The sequence below is a fragment of the Panthera leo genome, chromosome D4, assembly GCF_018350215.1.
Source record: "Panthera leo isolate Ple1 chromosome D4, P.leo_Ple1_pat1.1, whole genome shotgun sequence".
NCBI lineage: Eukaryota > Metazoa > Chordata > Mammalia > Carnivora > Felidae > Panthera > Panthera leo.
The window spans coordinates 55,640,615-55,665,094 of record NC_056691.1 but is presented as its reverse complement, the minus strand read 5'-3'; the positions used below and the strand labels follow the sequence as shown (position 1 = coordinate 55,665,094).

At 37.2% G+C, this 24,480-nt stretch overlaps 1 protein-coding gene across 2 annotated transcripts in view; it reads right to left on the bottom strand.

The window, feature by feature from the left end:
- The window catches only part of UBE2R2 (ubiquitin conjugating enzyme E2 R2), a 114,355-nt gene that overhangs the window by 27,273 nt on the left and 62,602 nt on the right, over window positions 1-24,480 (bottom strand). For both annotated transcript variants that reach the window (XM_042912829.1, XM_042912830.1), the window contains exon 2: window positions 2,860-2,946. In XM_042912829.1, the coding sequence (XP_042768763.1) occupies window positions 2,860-2,946 (87 nt within the window). The remainder of the gene's footprint in view (window positions 1-2,859; window positions 2,947-24,480) is intronic.

Here is a 24,480-nt window from a genome sequence, read left to right as displayed (position 1 = left end):
AAAAAGTTCAATTCTGATAATCATTTCCAAAGTGTAGCAAAGATAAATTAACTTATGTGAGAAGAGTCTCTCTCTGTTTTTTAAAGATTTATTTTATTTTGTTTCATTTCATTTTAGAGACAGAGTGTACGAGCAGAAAGAAAGAGAGAGAGAGAGACAATCTCAAGCAGGCTGCATACTCAGTGCAGAGTCTGACATGGGGCTCAATCCCATGACCCTAAATCAAGAGTTAGACGATCAACCCATTGAGCTACCCAGGCACCCCAAAGATTTTATTTTTTTATGTAATCTCTACACTCAAAGTAGGGCTTGAACTCACAACCCCAAGGATCAAGAGTCACACGCACTGCTGACTAAGCCAACCAGGAGCCCTATAAGTCTCTTATGACCACCATGACTATATCAAATTAAATTCCTAACCACGCTTTATCACTTCTTTAAAAAGAAAACATTAGGGGCTCCTGGGTGGCTCAGTCGCTCAAGCATCCAACTTTGGCTCAGGTCATGATCTCGTGGTTCATGGGTTTGAGCCCCACGTCAGGACTCTGTGCTGACAGGTCAGAGTTTGGAGCCTACTTCAGATTCTGTGCTTCCTTCTCTCTCTGTTCCTCCCCTACTCGTGCTCTGTCTCTGTCTCTCAAAACTAAATAAACATTAAAAAAATTAAAAAGAAAACATTTGTGGCATGGAAAACAACTGCATATTTATAAGATACGAATGAATTATTTTCCCATTGAAAATTTAATTATGAATATGAAAAAAACTTTTTAAAAAATAATGATCCAATGCTAAGTCTTAAGAGAACTAAATAGTCTACTTTAATAGTGAAAAAATAGTGGAAAGGGAAGTTTACATACACTTTATTCCTTCACAGTTTTGAATCCTTTTCCTTGTTTTTTGTTTCTTTTTTTTTTTTTTTAACATTTATTTATTTTTGAGAGACAGACGCAGAGCATGAGCAGGGGACGGTTTGTTAGCACAGAGCCCGACGCGGGGCTCGAACTCCTGAACTGCAAGACCATGACCTGAGCTGAAGTCAGACGCTCAAACGACTGAGCCACCCAGGCGCCCCTTTTGTTTCTCTTTGAGAGGAGTTTGGGATTAGGTAACTTCAGAATGGAAACAAGTGAATACATGGCTTTTAGGTGAATTAGTTCTTAATAGCAAAACAAAAGCTTGAGTCTTCTCACTTCACTCATGCTATATAAAATCCATAAATACTACATGGACAGAAACACAGAAGTATTTCTACGTGCGCTGAACTCGTTTTGAACTTCTTAAACAGTGAATTGTTTCTATAGTCTATCTCCTACAAGGGGTAACTCTGTTATACAGAATAGTGTTAAGGTATTCACTATTGTTTATAAATATTGTGATTATCTCAAATACTAAAGACATTAAAGAAAACAAATTCTGGGAGCTTATTTCTGGAAATGTAACTACACATCACCTTTTGAGCACCAGTTTGTCTTGTTTAAAGAAAAGAAAGGCAAAGATAATGCCTCGAAGAAAAAGTAAGTTGTGTAAAACAATAAAGCTGCTTGCTCCAGTGTGCTGATTTATATGGAGATCCAAATTCAGGGTTCAGAGCTCTAGAGCAAGTTCTTCATTTCTTGCCTACAAGCATTAAGTTGCTCTGTTTCTGGAGCAAAGGAGCTTCCCAATATCCACCAGAGCAAAAGAAGGGACTATATGACTAAGGCTGCAAATTTTAAAAAGGAATTTTAATGCATGGTCCACAGCTTCAATAAAGTAAGACCACCTCAGAGCCTTAATACAATGAAAAAGATTACAAAATGGTAAAGGAGTGGACTATAAGGATATTTTAGAGGTCCTTTACATAATGATCCTGAGAAACAAAATGCATCATTCCAGCATGGTTATAGATTAGCCCAAAGCTAAGTGTCTTTCACCAACAAAACTAGAAATCACTCCCTCAGGCATGTGAAATGTTCCGTAGAAGAACCTCACCTTGGATTTATTCTAAAAGAGGTTCTCAACTGCTCTGAAGCAATTACTAAAAGGAGGCCAGTCCAAATGTAGTAGGATAAATTCCCCTGAGAAGCTCAATCTGTGATCATAGCAACAGGTGACCCTTGCTGTGAAGCTAGAGGATAGTAATTTGTATGACTTTATACACTAAATTTTTAAAATGCCAATCTTAACACCTAGGCAGTATAATCTTAGGAATAGCAACAATGATTCAAAGTCTCAATCTTAAATATAATAGGGGTCCCTGGGTGGCTCAGTTGGTTGAGCACCAGACTCTTGATTTTGGCTCAGGTCATGATCCCAGGGTCATGGGATCAAGCCTCACATCAGGCCCCATGCTGAGGATGAAGCCTGCTTGAGATTACCTCTCTCTTTCCCTCTGCCCCTCTCCCCGGCTTGCATGCCCCTCTCTCTTAAAAAAAAAAAATCTAGGGTTGCCTGGGTGGCTCAGGTGGTTAAGCATCCAACTCTTGATTTTGGCTCAGGTCATGATCTCACAATTTGTGGGTTTGGGCCCCTTGTTGGGCTCTGTGCTGTGTCAGCATAGAGCCTGCTTGGAATTCTCTCTCCCTGTCTCTCTGCCTCTACCCCAATTATACTCTTTCAGAATAAATAAGCTTAAAAAAAAATTTAAGCTTTATATATATTATATATAAACATATCTATGTGTAGAATACACCGGTATTATGAAACAACCTTCAATTTGGAACAATTAAACTAGAGACTAGTAACTACAAGTGGGGAATCATGAATACTCCCTTGTGGCTACAGCATAACTACCACAGCATACTGAGATGCATAGGTTATTTTGCAGGACTGTATCTAAAAAATGAATCTTCAGAGAAATTCACAACATATGTCTCTTACCTCATAAATGTTGGGGTGCCACATTTTGGTCAAGAATCTGAAGGTAGGTGGTGAATACGGGTAGTCAATAGGAAATTTAATATGCGCCTGAAAAGGAAAAAAATGAAATGCTAATAAATGAGACTCTAGGTTTTTCATCTGCCTAATAATTCACCCTATTATATCCCAGTGAAATAAAACTTTCTATGGAGTAAACTCTTAGGATTAACAACTACTCATATACATTTTGTTAGCCCCAATGTCAGAGTTACTATTAATGTTCTTATAGCGTTTTTTCAAATATTCATAAGAGCTTATATTAAATCACCCAAACTCAACAGTAAAATAATTTTTCATTACATTAATATGAGTGAAAAATAGTAATAGGTACAGGTATGTCATACTAATTGCTACATTTATTTTTAACACAAAAAATAACTAATACAACCTTATGGTACATAATACAGAACAAAAATTATTTATAACTCACCTGATTTAAATACTACCCGGAAATAATAAATGCTAATATTTTGATACAGCTCCTTCCAGCAGTTTTTTTGGTATATACATGTTTCTTTACAAAACTTATTTTCAAAAATTTGAATATACTGAATTTTATAATTTTTCCCCATCCGTATCATACATTTTCCTAAAAAATAGTCTCTAAATAGATGATTGTTAGTATCTGTGTAACATTCCATCATATGGATATTAGATAAATCATTTTAAATAAATGATTTCTGTATTTTGGGACATTTGGGTTGTTTCTTACTCTTTTGCTATTATAAATAACTGCAGTGACTATCCTTGGCAGTATACCATATTTCAAATATGAAGAAACCCAGAAAGACACTCATTTAACAGTATAGTAAAAGAGCCTGAGAAAGGGATAGAAAGGACAAGCTAAGACTAAATAAGCTACAAAACCCAGTAAACATAGCAAGTCAGGACCCTCAAAAATTCTTCTCTTGATAAAAGCAATAAGAAAATTGGCAAAAAATTTTAAGACTCAATTCTTCAGAATGTAGAAAATAACCAAAGGTTTGCAATAATTCAAGGAGTCTCTATTCAAGAAAAAGAGCTGACCCTCAGTAAGAACAGTGGAACTTTGTGGTGTTTTAACTTGTCCCAGTCCCATGACCTGCTCTCCAGGAGCTATGGTAATTAAAACTAACATATCACATTCAAAGTGAAGACAAGCAGTCACAGAATGTGCTGAAATTTCTTCCAAGCCTTAATCCCAAAGAACTGTCACTACCTGACATTTTTGATGGTTCCCTAGAAAAATTCACTTGCAAGACTGTCTACATTTGACCTGATCTATAGCTTGGGCAGTGTCAAAATAACTTTCCATGGGGTGTGTTTGCTAACAACAACGACAGGCAAATGCTGAACTTTAAAGCTGCTTGTTAGGTCAAACAACAGACTAACCAAAAAATTTAATGAGAAAAGCAAGGACAGGGGCGACTAGATGGCTCAGTCCATGAAGCGTCCGACTTTGGCTCAGGTCATGATCTCACTGTTCCTGAGTCTGAGCCCCGCATCAGGCTGTCTGCTGTCAGTGCAGAGCCCACTTCGGATTCTCTGTCTTCCTCTCTCTCTGCCCCTCCTGTGCTTGCGCTGTCTCTCAAAAATAAACATTTAGGGGCACCTGAGTGGCTCAGTCGATTAACCATCTGACTTTAGCTCAGGTTATGATCTCACTGTTGGTGAGTTCAAGCCCCTCACTGGGCTTGCTGCTGTCAGTGAAAAGCCTGCTTCGGATCCTCTGTCCCCCTCTCTCTGCCCCTTTCCCACTTGTGATCTCCCAAAAATAAACAAACATTAAAAAAAAAAAAGAGGAAAAGTAAGGATATGAGATGTGCATAAGGACTTTGAAAAACTCTAACAAATTCCCAAGAATCTAGAATACTGGCCCATATGTAGGGCTGTGTATGCCCAGGCTCTACACATGCTCAGGAAAGTCATGAGAATTCATCAGAAGGCCCTAAACTGGCATCTCTGGCTATACTGAAGGATCTGTACAAGGAGGAGGGAAAGGCTAACGCAGATTTCAAAACTGCATAACTGAGTGTTAAAGGCATGCTTCATTCAATATGAACTCCTCTTATAATGCCCAGGAGACTTCTTGGTACCAGGAAATCAAATCAAATCAAACTAAGGAAATTGCTGTCCAATCATTAGCTGATCATTAAACTAACCAAGTGGAGACTTTACTGGCCACATATAAGAATATAGACAAAACAGGGGTGCCTGGGGGGCTAGGTCGGTTAGGCGTCCATCTTTGGCTCACGTCATGATCTCACAGTTCGTGAGTTTGAGCCCCACATCAGGCTCTCTGCTGTCAGCACAGAGCCTGCTTCAGATCCTCTGTCTACCCACCCCCCCCCCAAAACTAAATAAACATTTTACACACACACACACACACACACACACACACACACACACACACAAGAATATAGACAAAACAGAATTGGGTCAGAAAAAAGCCACTAAGCAAGGAAACAATTAAAATGACGGCAACAAAAAATTCTGTTGCCACATTGTATTACTTGAACATCCAGTTTTCAACACAATACTATAGAACATGGCAAGAAAGAAAACAACACAAAGTATGGCCCATACACAGGGTAGAAAACCGATCAACAGAAACTCAAAGTCCAGATACTGAATTTACCAGGCAAGTTCTTAAATCAGCTGCATTAAATGTTTAAAGGATTAAAGGAAGCCATGGCTAATGCACTAAGGACAGTATGGGAAAAAGGTCTCAGCACACTGAGAATATCAATGAAGAGAAATTATTAAAAAAAGGGAATAGCTTTTGAGGGGGGAAAAAACCCAATAGGAATTCTGGGGTGGCAAAGTACAATTATAATAACCACAAAAAGCTAAATGGGCTGAACAGATTTGAACAAGAGGAAAAAACAATCAGTGAAACTGAAGATACATCAATTTACGTTATTTTATCTAAGAAATAAAAAAAACAACTATGCCTCAGAGACCTGTGGGACACTAACAAGCATACCAACATATGCATACTGGGAATCCCAGCAAGAGAGGAAACAAAGGAGCAAAAAGGAATAGTTGATGAAATAACTGCCCCCAAAATCCAATTTTAATGAAAAACATTAAGCCTCATAAACAAGTTCAACAAACTGCCAATAGAATCAACTCAGATTCACATTTAGAGATATCATCATCAAACACTACTGAAAGCCAAAGGCAATCTTCAAAGCAGCAAGAGACACAATTGATCAAGCACAAGGGGTCCTCAATAAGACATCATTTCTAATCAGAAACTAGGAAGCCAGAAAGCAGTAAAATGACATTAAATGTGCTGAAAGAACAAAACTTATCAACCAAAATTTCCATAACCAGCAAAACTCTTCTTCAAAAACTGAAGGTGCATTAAAAGATTACTAGATAGGGGTGCCTGGGTGGCTCAGTCGATTAAGCGTCTGACTTCGGTTCAGGTCATGATCTCGGAGTTCATAAGTTCCGCTCTGTGCTGACAGCTCAGAGCCTAGAGCCTGCTTCAGATTCTGTGCTCCGTCTCTCTCTGCCCCTCCCCCACTCGGACTCCATCTCTCTCTCTCTCTCTCTCTCTCTCTCTCTCTCTCTCTCTCTAATAAACAAAAAATAAATAGAATTAATTAAAAATAAATAAAATAAAATGAATAAGATATTACTAGATAAGTGTGGAGCTCCTGGGTGGCTCAGTCAGTTAAGTGTCCAACTTTGGCTCAGGTCATGATCTCAAGGTTCGTGGGTTAGAGGCCCAGATCAGGCTCTGTGCTGACAGTTCACAGCCTGGAGGCTGCTTTGGATTCTGTGTCTCTTTCTCTCTTTGCCCCTCCCCTGCTTGCACACACTCTCTCTCTCTCTCTCAAAAATAAATAAACATTAAAAAAAATTAGGGGCACCTGGGTGGTTCCATTGGTTAAGTGTCCAACTTCAGCTCAGGTCATGATCTCACAGTTCGTGAGTTTGAGCTCTGCGTTGGGCTCTGTGCTCACAGTTCAGAGCCTAGAGCATGCTTCAGATTGTGTCTCCCCCCCACCTCTCTGCCCCTCCTCTGCTTGCAATCTGTCTCTCTGTTTCTCAAAAAATAAACATTAAAAAAAAATTTTAATTAAAAAAATATTATTAGATACATGAAAACTGAGAACTCATAATTATAAATGTATTTTTTGGTTCATAACTCTTTTTCCCTTCTATCTAATTTAAAAGACATTTACAGGGGCACCTGGGTGGCTCAGTCAGTTAACTGTTCAAGTTCAGCTCAGGTCACAATCCTGCAGTTTGTGAGTTCAAGCCCCACATTGGGCTCTGCCCTGACAGCTTGGAGCCTGAAGCCTGCTTCGGATTCTGTGTTTCCCTCTCTCTTTGACCCTCCCTCACTAGGTCTCTTTCTCTTTCTCTTTCTGTCTCTCAAACATTTAAGAACCTTTTTTTAAAAAACAATTACATAATGTAATAATTATAAATCTGTTGGGGCACTTGAATGGCTCAGTCGGTTGAGTGTCTGATTCCTTTTCTTTTTTTTTTTTTTTTAATGTTTATTTCTGAAACAGAGAGAGACAGAGCATGAGTGGGGGAGGGGCAGAGAGAGGGAGACACAGAATCCAAAGCAGGCTCCAGGCTCTAAGCTGTCAGCACAGAGCCCAATGTGGGGCTCGAACTCATTGACTGTGAGATCATGACCTGAGCTGAAGGTGGACGCTTGCCTGACTGAGCCACTCAGACATCCCAAGTGTCTGACTCTTGATTTCTGCTCAGGTCATGAACCCACGGTTGTGGGATTGAGGCCCATGTCAGGCTCTGCACTGAGTGTGGAACCTGAGAGAGGGATTCTCTCTCTTCTTCTGCCCTTCTACCCTGCTTGCACGCTCATTCTCTCTCTAAAATTAAAAATTTTGTTGATGGGGGTGCCTGGGTGGCTAGGTTGGTTAGGCATCTGACTTCACGGCTCAAGTTATAATCTCACAGTCTGTGAGTTTGAGCCCCGGGCCGGGCTCTATGCTGACAGCTCAGAGCCTGGAGCCTGCTTCGGATTCTGTATCTCCCTCTCTCTATCTGCCCGCCCCCTTTCTCTCAAAAATAAATAAAAACATTAAAAAATATTTAAAAAATTTTTGTTGATGGGCACATAATATATAAAGTTGTAATTTGTATGGCAATATTAAGAAAAAAGTAAAGGGGACGGAGTTGTAAAGAGCTAAAATTTTTTTATTTTTATTTTTTTAATTCAAGTATAATTAACATATAGTTTGTATTAGTTTCAGAAGTACAACATAGTGATTCAACAATTCTGTACATTACTCAGTGCTCAAAACAATAATTGTACTCTTAATCCCCTTCACCTATTTCACCCATCCTCCCCCCATAACCACCAAATTGTTTATTCTCTACATTAAAGAGTCTACTTTTTTTGTCTCTTTTGTTTTCTTTCTTAAATTCCACATATGAGAGAAATCACATGGTATTTGTCTTTCTTTGAGTAACTTATTTCACTTAGCAATACATCCTCTAGATCTATCTAAGTTGTTACAAATGGCAAGTTTCATTATTTTTTATAGCTAAGTAATATTCCATTGTGTGTGTGCACATGCGTAAACGTATACACACACACTCCACATCTTCTTTATCCATTCATCTATGGATAGAAATTTGGGTTGCTTCCTTACCTGGCTACTGTAAATAATGCTGCAATAAACATAGGGGTGCATATATCTTTTTGAGTTAGTGTTTTCATATTCTTTGGGTAAATACCCAGTAGTGGAATTACTAAATCATATAGTGATTCATCCTATTTTTAATTTTTTAAGGAATCTCCACAGTGTTTTCTACAGTGGCTGCACCAGTTTGCATTTCTATCAACAAAGGTTCCTTTTTCTCCACACCCTTACCAATACTTGTTTCTTTTTTTTGTTTGTTTGTTTAAGATGTTCATTTATTTATTTTGAGAGAGAAAGAGTGTGCCCAAAAGAGCACAGGGGAGGGGTAGAAAGAGGGGGAGAGACAGAGATTGAACCAGGGCTCGATCTTACAAACCATGAGATCATGACCTGAGCCGAAATCAAGAGTTGGATGCTTAACCAATCGAGCCACTCAGGCACCCCATCTTGTGTTTTCGATTTTAGTCATTCTGACAGGTGTGAGGTTATATATCACTGTGGTTTTGATTTGCATTAGTGATGTTGAACATCTTTTCATGTTCTGTTGGCTATGTGTGTGTTTAGGAGCAAAATTTTTGTATGCTATTGAAATTAAGATGGTATTAAATGAACTACCACAGTTATAAGGTATTGATTGTAATCCCCAGGGCAACCACTAAGAACTCAAAAACTGAATACCCCATAATAATTTTAAAACACTCAAAAAGAGAAATCCCTCAATTTGGTAAAGGGCATTGATTTAAAAAACTCTAACATCATATCTAACAGTGAAATACTGAACGCTTTCCCCCTAATTTCAGAAATAAGACATGGATGTCTGCTTTCACCACTCTCACCACTTCTCTTCAACATTGTACTGGAGATGATAGCTAAGGCAATTGAGCAAGGAAATTAAATAAAATGTATACTGATTGGTTGGAAAGAAAGTAAAGTTATATGTATCTGCAGAGAACATGAGCTTATACATAAAAAATTCAAAAGAATCCAAAGTCATCAGAACAAGTAAACAGGTTCAGCAAGGTTGCAGGATAAAAGATCAAGATAGCAGCATCAATTATATTTCTATATAGTAGCATTTAATTAACTGAAAATGAAATGAAGAAAATATCACTTATAGTAGCATCAAAACAATAAAACACTTAAAAATAAATTTAATGAAAGTGGTACAAAATTTATACTCTGAAAAATACAAAACACTGTTGAAAGAAATTAAAGACATACACAAATGGAAAGATATTGCATATTCATGGACAGCAAGACTTAATACTGTTAAGATGGCAACCCTCCCCAAACCGATCTTCAGATTCAACATCATTTTATGGAAATTCCAGCTGCCTTCCTTATAGAAATGGAAAAGCTAGTACCAGAATTCATATAAGGTTGTAATTTAGGGGACCCAGAATAGCCAAAAGAGTCCTGAGAAAGAGCAAACACAGTTAGACGAGAAGAAAAAAGAAGACAATGAAAAACTCTTGTGATTAAACTCACAGTCCAGAGGCAAAGGCTCACTGAGACTAAGCCCTAATCATAGGAATATAGAATGCACTTCCTCCACCCACTACCTCACTACCATTTTACTAAGGCCTATTTACTGAGCTCCTTATAGCTGGGTACATCATATCCAACTATCAAGAAAAAAATCACAAGGCATACAAAAAGGAAAAAATAAAGAGACAGAGCAATTATCACAACCAAATATGGCATAGATTATTTGGTTAGAGTTATGTAGCATAGAATTATCTGACTGGGAATTTGAAACAACTCTAATTAATATTCTTGGGGCACCTGGGTGGCTCAGTCGGTTAAGCGTCCAACTTTGGCTCAGGTCATGATCTCACAATTTGTGGTTCAAGCCCCACATCGGGCTCTGTGCTGATAGCTTAGAGCCTGGAGCCTCCTTCAGATTCTGTGTCTCCTTCTCTGCCCCTCCCCTGCTCATGCTCTGTCTCTCTCTCTCTCTCTTTCAAAGATAAATAAGCATTCAAAACATTTTTTAAAAAATTACTTTAAAAAAATTTGAATGAATAAATGTATATGAGCATTAAAATCACAACGAGGGGCCTGGAGGTTCAGTCAGTTGAGCATCCAACTCTTGATTTCAGCTCAGGTCTTGTCCTGGGGCTATGGGATTGAGCACCATGTCAGGCTCCATGCTGAGTGTGGAACTAGATTGGGATTCTCTCTGTCTCCCTCTGCCTTCTCTGCTCCTGCTCTCTCTCAAATAAAAATAAATAAAATAAATAATAACAATCACAATAAAGCTACTTATCTTAAAATAATGCAGCTCTAATGTAGCCACAACCCAGTAGCAACAAGGACATCCAGTTCCTTGGATCTTGGTTTTTAATTACCATCCCCTAATAAAAGGAACCAGAGTTCTTCGGAGAAATACTTGATTCTAGATCTGGGGCAAGGAAAATACAGGATGAGCCTAGAGCCTCTTATACTGTGTGAAAATAAGGCATGCTAAAGAAAAAATATGTCAAAAGAACATAGGAGCCAACCTGAAAGAGCTCCTAATGGCCAAAACTAAAACAATTCATGGTCCTGGGTGATTACCTGAAGTACAAAATTACTATAAATGAATGCATATTGGTATAAACTACTGAATGAAAAAATATAAGGGGAGATGGGATAAGTTCCTTATGGTACTACTCCAGAAAGTTTATGTAGATATATCCCATTCAGAAAGTAAAATTTAATTCCCTTTCCCATGAGCATGAGCTGGACTTAATGACTCCCTTCCTAAGAATAGAGTATGGAAACGAAGAAATACTAACTTTAACAGTGTAGAAACCTTGCAGACACCACCTACACCAAGTGATCAAGGTTAACATCACTGGTGCTAAGTCACGTGGAAATCATGACCTCCCTGATACATGGTGAGAAAGACAATTCACCTCTGTGGTATTCTTACCCCAAAACTCACAATCCCAGTTTAATCATGAAAAAAAATATTACACAAACCCAAACTGAGAAACATTCTACAAAATATCTAACCAGTTCTTTTCAAGATTGTCAAGGTCACAAAAAAGCAAAAACAAAGACCATCAAATATTGGAGGAGACTGTGGAGATGGAACAGCTATATGCAATATCGTATCCTGGACTGGATCCAGGTATAATAAAAGAACATTAGGATTGGTAGGGAAAAATGGATTGTGACTCCTAATGGGTATAGGGTTTCTTTTGAGGGTGATGAAATATATTAGAACTAGGTGGTGGTGATGGTTGTACAATCTTGTGAATAGAAGGAAACTATTGAACTGTATAATTTGAAAGGGTTAATTTTATGATATGTAAATTACATCACAATTTATTAAAAAAGGATGTTAGTGGAAAAACTGGTAGGGAAAAGAATAAAGTTGGAATGGCTTTATGAAATATGAGAGAAAGCACACTTTAGAATAAAGAATACCGTCAGGGATGAAAAGGGCAATCTGGTTACTAAAGGGGTCAATTCACAAAGAAGAAGTAACAATTCTAAAAGTGTATGCACCTAAGAGCTTTAGAATACAAACTAATTAGGAAGTTATATCACTGAAAATAAAAATAAAAAATCCTAAATTATAGTTGAAGACATCATCATCTCCCTCCTTCTAAGTAGAAGCAGACAATAAATTAGCAAGGATATAGAAGACCATACAGCACCAACAACATCCTTTTCATGGACACATGAAACATGTACCAAGATATGTCATATTCTGGGCCACAAAACATATCAACAAATTTAAAAGAAGATCATACAAAGCATGTCCTCCAAACACAACTAAATTATACTAGAAATCATTAACAAAAAGTAAAATGGAGGGGTACCTAGGTGGCTCAGTTGATTAAGCATCTGACTTCAGCTCAGGTCATGATCTCATGGTCTGTGGGTTCAAGACCCACATCAGGCTCTGTGCTCACAGCTCAGAGCCTGGAGACTGCTTTGGATTCTGTGTCTCCTTCTCTCTCTACACCTTCCCAACTCATGCTCTCTGTCTCTCTGTCTCTCAAGGATAAAGATAAAAAATTAATAAATAAATAAACTGGAAATACCCAAATATTTGGAAATTAAATAACAGAACAAGTAACCTGTGGTTTAAAGAGGAAGCCAAGGGCTAATTAGAAAATTTTTTCAATTAAAACAAAAAACATTTTGAAGTGTGAATTCGAATTTCCATTGAATATGGAAACATGACATGAAAATTTATGACACCTAAAGCAGTACTCAGAGGAAAAATTTTAGCATTAAGTATTTATATTAGAAAAGGTGAGAAGAGGCAGGATAACTGATCTAAATAATACACAGAAACAGAGTTAGGCAAAACAAGGAAAGGGAGGAATATGTTCTAAACAAAATAACAAGACAAAATCTAGAAAAAAGAACTAAATGAAATGGAGATAAACACTTCAGATAAAGAGTGTAAAGAATGGTTATAAAGATATTCCTCAAACTCAGGAGAAGAATGGATGAACACAGTGAGAACTTCAGCACAGAGAAAAAATTAAAAAAAAAAAACAATTAGAACTGAAGAATAAATGAAATGAAAAAATACATGACAGGGAATTAACAGCTGTTTAGATGATACAGAAGAATAGATCAGTGATAAGACAGGGTTCCAAAAGGAACAGAAAAAAGAAAAAATTATAAAAATGAGGATATTTTAAGGGACTCCTAGGACAATAGCAAGCATACTAACATTTGAATTATAGGGGTCCCTAAAGAGGAGAGTAAGAAAGGGACAGAAAATCTATTTGAAGGAATAAGGGCTGTAAATATCCCTAACCTGGCAAAGCAAATACATCCAAGTCCAGGATGCACAGAATCTCAAACAAGATGAAACCAAAGAGGGGTGCCTGGGTAGCTCAGTCTGTTGAGTGTCTGACTTCAGCTCAGGTCATGATCTCACAGTTCGTGAGTTCAAGTCCCACGCTGGGCTCACTGCTGTCAGCACAGAGATGGCTTTAGATCCTCTGTCTCCTTCTCTCTCTGCACCACCCCCCTCTGAGATAAATAAACATTAAAAAAAAAAAAAAAAAAAAAAAAGAGAGATGAGCCCAAAGAGACCTAACCAAAACACATAATCAAAGTGTCAACAGTTAATGACAAAGAGAGAATCTTAATAGCAGCAAGAGAAAAACAACTAGTTATATACAAGGGAACCCCCATAAGACCATGAGCTGATTTCTAAGCATAAACTTTACAGGCCAGAAGGGAGTGTCAGGATATATTCAAAGTGCTAAAATGAAAAATTAACAACCGAGAATACTCTACCCAGCAAGGATGTTAATCAGAACTGAAGGAGCGATAGGAGCTTCCAAGACCAGCGAAAGCTAAAGTTCATCAAACCAAACTAGCCTTATAAGAAATGTTATAGGGATGTCTTTAAACTAAAATATAAGGGAGGACCATTAATAGAAATAAGATAATTATGAAAGAAAAAAAATCTCACTGGTAAAGGTAAACATATAGTGAAGGTAGCACAGCAACCACCCACATGGTTAGTATGAAGGTTAAAAGACAGGGGTACCTGGGTGGCTCAGTCGATTAAGTGTCCAACTTCAGCTCAGGTCATGATCTCAGTCTGTGAGTTCGAGCCCCACGTCAGGCTCTGTACTGATAGCTCAGAGCCTGGAGCCTGCTTTGGATTCTGTGTCTCCCTCTCTCTCTGCCCCTCCCCTGCTCATGCTCTGTATCTCTCTGTCTCAAAAATAAATAAAAACATTAAATAAAATTTTTTAAAAAAAGACAAAAGTAGTAAAGTCATCTAGACCTATAATAATTTGTCAAAAGATACACAAAATAATTAAGATGTAAAATATGACATCAAAAACATAAAACATGGGGGTGGAGTGGGGAATGCAGTGTTTAGAATGTACTTGAATTTAAGTGACCATAAATTTAAAATAGACTGCTTTATATACAGGATGTTATATATGGACCTCATGGTAATCACAATTCAAATACCTATAACAGATACACAAAAAAAGATAAAGAAAAAAATACAGGGGCTCCTGGCTGGCTCAGGTGTAGAGCATGCAACTCTTCATGTCAGGGTCATGAGTTCAAGCCCCACATTGGACACGCAGCCTACTTAAAAAACAAAGAAAGAGGGGCACCTGGGTGACTCAGTTGGTTAAGTGTCCAACTTCGTTTCAGTTCATGCTCTCACGGTTCATGAGTTTAAGCCCCTCATCGAGCTCTGTGCTGACAGCTCTCTCTCTGCTTTGGATTCTGTGCCTGTCTCTCTCTGCTCCTTCCCCTCTTACACTCTGTCTCTCTCTCACTTTCTCTCTCTCTCAAAAAAATAAACATTAAAAACTTTTTTAAAAAAAGAAAGAAATATAAACATAGCACTAAGAAAAGTCACCACATCACAAGGAAAGATAGCAAGAGAAGAAAGGAACAGAGAACTTCAAAAACAACCAACAATCAGTAGAATGGCATAAAATACACTGTTTATCAATAATTGCTTTAGATGTAAATAGATTAAATGCTCCCATCAAAAGACATGTGGTGGCTGACTGGATTAATAAGACCAATGGAAAAAACCAAAAACCCAAGACACACACACACACACACACACACAAAACACACACGCACGCACACACGCACACACACATACATACACACTGCCTAAAAGAAATTCAATTCAGATCTAAAGGCCTACAACTGAAAGTGAAGGGATGGGGCAGCCTGGGTGGCTCAGTCAGTTGTGTCCGACTTTGGCTCAGGTCATGATCTCGCGGTTCATGGGTTCAAGCCCTGCGTAGGGCTCTCTGCTGTCGGCACGGAGCCTGCTTCAGATCCTTGGTCTCCCTCTCTTTCTGCCCCTCCCCTGCTCACGCGGGAGCTCTCTCTCTCTCAAAAATAAACATTTATTAAAAGAAAGAAAAAGAAAGAAAAAGAAAGAAAGAAAGAAAGAAAGAAAGAAAGAAAGAAAGAAAGAAAGAAAGAAAGAAAAAAAGTGAAGGGATGAAGAAGATATTCCATGCAAATGGAAATAAAAAGAAATACTTATAGGGACAAAATAAACATTAAAGCAAAGACTGTAACAAAAGATTACATAATGACAAAGGAATTAACTGAACAAGAGAATACAGCACTTGTAAATATCTATGTACCCAACACAGGGACACCCAAATACATAAACATTAACAGATATAAAAGGAAAAAACTGACAGTAATACAATGAAAGCAAGGGACTTTAACACCCCACTAACATCAACAAATAGATCATCCACACAGATAAACAGTATGGAAACACTGGCCTTAAAAGATACATTAGATCAGGGACACCTGGGTGGCTCAGTTGGTTGGGCGTCTGATCTTATTTCATCTCAGGTCATGATTTCATGGTTGGTTCATGGGATCAAGCCCGGCATCATTGGGCTTCATGCTGACAGCATGGGGCCTGCTTGGGATTGATTCTCTTTCTACCTCTCTCTGCCCCTCCCCAGCTTGCACGCTCTCTCTCTCAAAAGAAAGAAAAGAAAGAAAGACACATTAGACCACAGTACTTAATAAATACATACAGAGCATCCCATCCAAAAACTTAAGAATAAACATGCTTTTCAGGTGCATACTGAACACGTTAGGCCACAAAATAAGCCTCAACAAACTTAAGATTGAAATCACATGAAGCATCTTTTCAGACCACAGAAGTATGAAACTAGAAATCAATTATAAGAAAAATACTGGAAAAGAACAGAAATGCACGGAGTCTAAAAAACATGCCAGTAAACCAACAAATCTGAGTCAACAAATAGATGAAAGAAGACATAAGAAATACCTCAAGATAAATGAAAATGGAAACACAACAATCCAAATTTTCTGGGATAGAGCAAAAACAGTCCTAAGAGTTTTTATAACAATACAGACCCACCTCAAGAAACAAGAAAAATCTCAAAAATACAATGTAATCTTCCACCTAAAGGAACTAGAAAAAGAAGAATAAAGCCCAAAGTTAGTAGAAGGAAGGAAATAACAAAGATCAGAGTGCAAATAAGTGAAATAGAGACTAGAAAACAATAGAAAAGATCAATGAAACTAAGAACTTCTTCTTTGAAAAGATAAACAAAACTGAGAAACTTTTAAAAAGCCAGACTTTCATCAAAAATAGAGAAAAAGCACAAATAAATTCAGAAATGAAAAGGAAGTTATTACCTATACCACAGAAACACAAAGGATCATAAGAGACTACTATGAATAAGTATATGTCAACAAATTGGGCAACCTGAAAGAAATGAATAAATTCCTAGAAACATACAATCTTCCAAAAATAGAAAATAGAAAATCTGAACAAATTACTAGTAATGAAATTGAATCAGTAATAAAAATACTAGCAAAAAATAAAAGTCCAAGACCAGATGGATCCCAGGTGAATTCTATCAAAGTTTTAAAGAAGAGTTAATACCTATTATCCTCAAACTATTCCAAAAAATAGAGGAGGAAGGAAATCTTCCAAACACATTCTATAAAGCCAGAATTACCTTGAGACCAAAACCAGACAAAGACACCACAAAAAAAGAAAACTACATGTCAATATCCCTAGTAAACATAGATGCAACTACCCACAACAAACATAGATGCAAAAACCTGCAAAAAAATGTTAGCAAACCAAATTCAACAATACATTAAAAGGATCATACACCATCATCAATTGGGATTTATTCCAGGGATGTAAGGATGGTTAAACATCTGCAAATCAGGTGCCTTGGTGGCTCAGTTGGTTGAGCATCTGACTCTTGGTTTCAGCTCAGGCCATCATCTCTCAGTTCATGGGATCAAGCCTCCACGCTGTCAGCACAGAACCTGCTGGTTCTGGATTCTCTCTCCCCCACTCCCCAACTTGCACTCACTCTTGCTCTCAAAATAAATAAACTTTTTAAAAAATCTCCAAGTCAAGCAACATGATACACCACATTAACAAAATGAAGGATAAAAATGATACGATCATCTCAATAGAGCAGAAAAAGCATTTCATAAAATTCAACATCCATTATGACAAAAACTCTCAATAAAGTGATGACAGACGGTACACACCACAACATAATAAAGGCCATATATGACAAAGATATGACAAAGCCACAGGTAACATCATTCTTAATGGTTAAAAGCTGGAAACTTTTCCTCTAGGATCAGGAACAAGAAAAGGATGTCTACTCTTGCCACTTTTATTCAACATACTATTGGAGGTCCTATCCACAGCAATCAGACAAGGGAGGAAGGAAGGAAGGAAGGAAGGAAGGAAAGGAGGAAGGAAAGGAGGAAGGAAGGAAGGGAGGAAGGGAGGAAGGGAGGGAGAGAGGGAAGCCATATTGGAAAAGAATATGTAAAATTTTCACTATTTGCAGATAACATGATATACCATATACAGAAAACCCTAAAGACTCCACCAAAAAGCTATTAGAATAAATGAATTCAGTAAAGTTGCAGTAAACAAAATTAATATACACATAAATCTGTTACATTTCTATATACTAATGAACTATCAGAAAAAAAACAAGACAACAATCTCATTTACAGTTGCATCAAAGAGAATAAAATACTTAGATATAAATTTAACCAAGGAAGTGAAAGACCCATACTCTGAAAACTATATGAAAGACACTCATGAAAGAAACTAGGAACAACACAAATAAATGGAAATATATATGTGTTCATGGAATGGAAGAATACTGTTAAAATGTCCATACTCCCAAAGCAACCTACAAAGTCAACCCAATCCCTATCCAAGTCCAACGGCATTTTTGACAGAATTAGAACAAATAATTCAAAAATTTCTATGAAACCACAAAAGAGCTTGAATAGCCAAAGTCATCTTGAGAAAGAAGAACAAAGCTGGAAGCATCACACACTCTCTGATTTCAATATATACTAAAAACTATAGTAATCAAAATACTAGTATGGCATTGACACAAAAGCAGACACATAGATCAGTGGAACAGTCAAGAAATAAACTCACACTTATACAGTCAATTAACCTTCAACAAAGGAGACAAGAATATACAATGGAGAACAGTTTCTTCAGCAGGCAAAACTGGACAACTACATGCAAAAGAATGAAATTACCATTTTTTTATATCATACACAGAAATAAATTCAAAAATTGAATAAGTTAAATGTTTTTAATACTGGACACCTAAAACTCCTAGAAGAAAACATAGTCAATAAGCTCTTAGACATCTGCCTGAGCAATATTTTGGAGGAGATCTATCTCCTCAGGCAAGGGAAACAAAGCAAAAATAACAAATAGACTACATCAAACTAAAAAGCTTTTGCACAGTGAAAGAAATCATCAACAAAACAAATAGGCAACCTACTAAATGGGAGAAGATATTTGCAATTGAAGTGGATAATACCCAAAATATATAAAGAACTCACACAGCTCAGTATCAAAAAAGCAAACAACCCAATTAGAAAATGAGCAGAGGGGTGCCTGGGTGACTCAGTTGGTTAAGCATCTGACCAGCTCAGGTCATGATCTCGCAGCGTGTGAATTCAAGGCCTGGGTCAGGCTCTGTGCTGACAGCTCAGAGCCTAGAGCCTGCTTCAGATTCTGTGACTCCTTCTCTCTCTGCCCCTACCCTGCTCACTCTCTGTCTCTCTCTCTAAAAAATGAATAAACATTAAGAAAAAAAAAATGAGCAGAGGACCTGAATAGACATTTCTCCAAAGACATACAGATGGCCAAAAGATACATGAAAAGACTCAACATCACTAATCATTAGGGAAATGCAAATCAAAATGAGTTATCACCTCACACCTGTCAGAATGGCCAGCATAAAGGGGCGCCTGGGTGGCTCAGTCAGTTAAGCATCCGACTCTTGGTTTCGGCTCAGGTCATGATCTCACGGTTTGTGAGTTCAAACCCCGCATCAGCCTCCACACTAACGGTGCGGAGCCTGCTTGGGATTCTCTCTCTCCCTCTCTGCGCCTCTTCTGCTCTCTCTCTCTCTCAAAATAAATAAATAAACTTAAAAAAAAAAAAAAAAAGGCCAGCATAAAAAGACAATAACAAGGGTTGGCAAGGATGTGGAGGAGAAGGAACCCTTGTATACTCTTGGTGAAATGCAAAATGGTGCAGCCGCTATGGAAACCAGTATGAAGTTCACTCAAAAAATTAAAATTAGAACTACCATATGTGATCAAGCAATTCTACTTCCGGGTAAAGAAAGAAAGAGAGAGAGAGAGAGAGAGAGAGAAAAGAAAGGAAGAAAGAAAGAAAGAAAGAAAGAAAGAAAGAAAAGAAAGAAGAAAGAAAGAAAGAAAGAAAGAAAGAAAATGCTAATTCAAAAAGGTATGTACACACCCATGTTCACTGCAGCATTATTTATAATAGCCAAAATACGGAAGCAACCCAAGGGTCCATTGATAGATTAATGGATAAAGAAGATGTGGTATATATACAACGGAATATTAACTATAAAAAAGAATGAAATCTTGCCATTTGCAACAACATGGATGATACTTAAAAGGTATTATGCTAAGTAAAATAAGTTAGGCAGAGAAAGGCAAATACTGAATCATTTCACTTATATGTGGAATGTAAAAAAAAAAACCCACAAACGAAACAGAGAGAGAAACAGATTTATAATTACAGAGAACAATACAATCTGGTGGTTGCCAGAGAGGAGAGAGGCAGCAGACAACATAGGGGAGAGGGATTAGAAGACACAAATCTCTTGTTATAAAATAAGTAAGACATGGGAATGCAATGTACAACATAGGAATATAGTTAATAATACTGTAACACTTTTGTATGGTAACAAATGGTAGTTCAATTTATTGTAGTGATCACTTTGTAACATATATATAAATGTTGAATCCCCATGTTGTACACTTGAAACTAATACAATATTGTATGTCAACTACACTTCCGTAAAGTAAAAATAAAAGATGAATGGTCTCAATTCAACGGTGTAAACTTCTGCTTAACAAAACTTAGGAAAATAAGAAATTAAACCAAAAGCCAGCAGAAGAAAATGAATTAAGATAAAAGTAGAACTCAATGGAACTGAAAAATGTGGAAACTGCAGAGAGACATTAATAAAACCAGATCTCTGAAAGATCAAGGAAACGGACATATCTCTAGACAAACCAATAAAAAAGAGAGTCTACAAATACCAGTAGTAAGACCAGAAAAAAGTGACAGCACTACTAATCCTACCAATATTAAAAGAATGAGGAAACATTACACATGATTTTATGCTCACAAAATTCAACAAATTCTATGAAATAGACAAATTATTCAAAAAGCACAAAGTACCAAAGGTACTTAAGATGAAATATATAACCGGGGCACCTGGGTGGCTCAGTCGGTTAGGCATCCGACTTCAGCTCAGGTCATGATCTTACAGTCTGTGAGTTCAAGCCCCGAGTCAGGCTCTGTGCTGACAGCTCAGAGCCTGGAGCTTGCTTCGGATTCTGTGTCTCCCTCTCTCTCTCTGCCCCTCCCCTGCTCATGCTCTGTCTCTCTCTGTCTCAAAAATAAATAAAAAAACTTTTAAAAAAATATTTAAAAAAAAAAAGATGAAATATATAACCTAAATGGTCCTATATCTACTAAGAAATTGAATTTTGGGGTACCTGGCTGGCTTAGTCGGTGGAGCACGCAACTCTTGAATTTGGAGGTTGTGGGTTCAAGCCCCACGTTGGGTGTAGAGATTAAAAACAAAATCTAGAAAGAAAGAAAGAAAGAAAGAAAGAAAGAAAGAAAGAAAGAAAGAAAGAAAGAAAGAAAGAAAGAAACTGAATTTGTATTTAAGTCTTTACACAAAGAAGTCTCCTGAGCCAGACATCAATGATGGCAAATTCTATCAAATATTTAAGGAAGCAGGAACACTAATTTTAAACAAACTCTTCTAGAAGATGCAATAAGGGTAAATAATTTCCAATTCATTCTATGAGGCCAGCCACACGCTGATATAAAAACCAGACAAACACATTACAAGAAATTAAACTTCAAACCAATATCCTTTATGAACAAACATATAAAAATCCTCAACAAAATACTTACAAATGGAATCCAGCAATATATTAAAAAGAATAATAAATCATGACCAACAGTGTTTTATCACAGAAATTCAAGGCTGGTTCAACATTTAAAAATCATAATTGATTTAACACTGGGTAAAAGATGTGTATTTCAACAGATTAAAGAGGAAAAAACATGGGATCATCTCAATAGGTACAAACAAAGCATATGAAAAAGTAAACATTCAATTCATGATTTAAAAAAAAAAAACGTTGGCAAAATAGGAATCCTACAGCTAATGTCACACCTATTAGTGGAAAACTGAATGTGCCCCACTATGAGATGGTAAGTAAGGCAAGGATGCCCACTCCTATCACTCTTGTTCTTATCAACATTGCACTGAGGTCTTAGCCGGTGCAATCAAGCAAGAAAGGAAACAAAAGGCATACATGTTAGAAATGAAGAACTAAAACCATCTCTATTCACAGATCACAAGATTGTCTACGAAGAAAATCCCTAAGAATCTACAAAAAGAGCTCCTAGAACAAATATGAGTTTAGGAAGGCTGCAGGATACAATGTGAATATGCAAAAATAACTATTTCTGTATACTTGCAATGAACAAATGAAATAAAAATAAAAATAAATACAGCACTGTGAAACACTAAATAAAATACCTAAACCATTATATAATAACATATACAAAAGCTTTACAAATTATAAATACCAAAAAACAAGTTCTTATAAAAGTTTTCTACAAATGCCTTAAGGGATCTCAACCAAAAATTTTTATCATACAAACATAAGAAAGATAAGGCCAAGGTGCCTAGGTGACCCATTTTCCTACAGCTCTATTTACATAACTAGAATCCTGGAAAAGATTTATAGAAAAACTTAGTATTTGTTTTTACACTTATTAGGCAAACCCAAGATCCTTTAAAATACAATCAAACAAAAGCAAACAAAAATACAGAAAAGCCTTCCCAGGGGCGCCTGGATAGCTCAGTTGTTTAAGCATTGACTTTGGCTCAGGTCATGATCTCACAGTTCATGAGTTTGAGCCCCACATCAGGCTCCGCGCTGATGGCACAGAGCTTGCTTGTGATATTCTCTCTCTCTCTCTCTCTCTCTCTCTCTGTCTCTCTCTCTGTCTCTCTCTCTCTCCTCTTTTACCCCTTGAGTGCATGCTTTCTCTCTCTCCCTCAATATATAAACTTAAAAACAAAAAACCAAAATACTTTCCCAAAATGCTGTTAAGTGGGGTCCTAAAATTTCAGGTGCTTAAAATGTGGAGCTACAGGGGCGCCTGGGTGGCTCAGTCAGTTAAGTGGCCGACTTCACCTCAGGTCATGATCTCGCACTCCGTGAGTTCGAGCCCTGCGTCGGGCTCTGTGCTGACAGCTCGGAGCCTGGAGCCTGTTTCGGATTCTGTGTCTCCCTCTCTCTGACCCTCCCCCATTCATGCTCTGTCTCTCTCTGTCTCAAAAATAAATAAATGTTAAAAAAAAAAAAAATGTGGAGCTACATTCCTAAGAGTTAATTAAAAGACCAAGGAGCCAATTGACAACCACATTTTTGCCCAAATCTGTATTAATGAATGGTTTTCAACTATGTAACAGGACAAGGTACATCACACCTGCTCAGTGCTATTGAAATACTGAACTTGATCTTATCTTTAAACTTAGAATTAGCAATTAAATAAGAATTAAAATTCTTATATTGAGGAGTGCCCAGGTGGCTCAGGCAGCTAAGCTCCTAACTCTTGACTTGGCTCAAATCATGATCTCACAGTTCATGTGAGTTTGAACCAGCATCAGATTCTGCTCTGGCTGTGCGGAGCTTACTTGAGATTCTCTCACTCTCTCTCTCTCTCTCTCTCTGCCCCTCTCCCACCTCAAAAATAAATAAATAAACTTTTAAAAAATCTTATATTGAAAATACTGAAGTAGCAAAAATAAGTATAGAAATCTAGATGCCTCTCTCTGGTCCATCTTTGTATTATTATATGCTTTTCAAATTTTTCTGTTTGTTTTGATCTTAAGGTTCAGCATTCACTAATGGGCAAAACATGACTAAATAAAACCCTGTCTGATTAGCTTTGAAATCATAAGGAGGCAAAGTAGTTATTAAACTAGTTACACAGGCATGCATTCCTGGTACTTAGAAGAACAGATACAGATGTTAACAACCACTTCCTTTATTTACAGAAGTCTCTCTCCACAAACAAGTTTAAAGGTATGAAGCGGGGAGAGTTTGATCACTATGTTCAGTTGCTATTCTCTGCCTTCTACATTTTCTGTGCCTGAATATTCCGAAGACCCAAAGGTAAGGAAAATTCTTGAATATTCATTGAGGCTCAAAAATATTTAGAATATTCTCAAACTCCAACTAAGAAGTCATTAAATAAGAAATCAAGTGCTGGTTTCCAAATGACCAAGAAGCAGTAGGAGAACAAAATAAATATAAAACATCTTGGACCACCCCCAAATACCCAAATAATAAAAACCCAAATCACTTCTTAAAATTTAAATTATAAATAAGCTTATTTTCCCACTATTCATTTAAAATCTTATTAAGCATTTCCAGGCTGGGTACTGAGAACCTATAGATGAAAATATTCATACACACACACACTCAATCCAGCTAAGAAAGAATCACACTATAAAATATACAATATGTTATATGTAAAGAAAAGTAATTAGTCTGGTGGGAAAAAACAGGAAAGACTTCATGTCTTCAACATCTACTGAGTGCTACTATGGCTAGGTGTTGCCTGTATAAGTCCCTGGATAGGTAAAAGCAGAGGAAGCAAAATGAAGGCACCAGGTACAGAGTGACAGCTAGTACTAAGGATAGATAATGGTTGGTCAGGTATGGCTAGTGGGATGCTAGGTGGTAATGACAGGAGATAAAAGAAGACAGGATGAAGACAGATTGAAGCTTTGTTTAGGTGCTAGTGGGAAGCTACAGAAAATAATCAAAAAATAATGACAAGATGTAT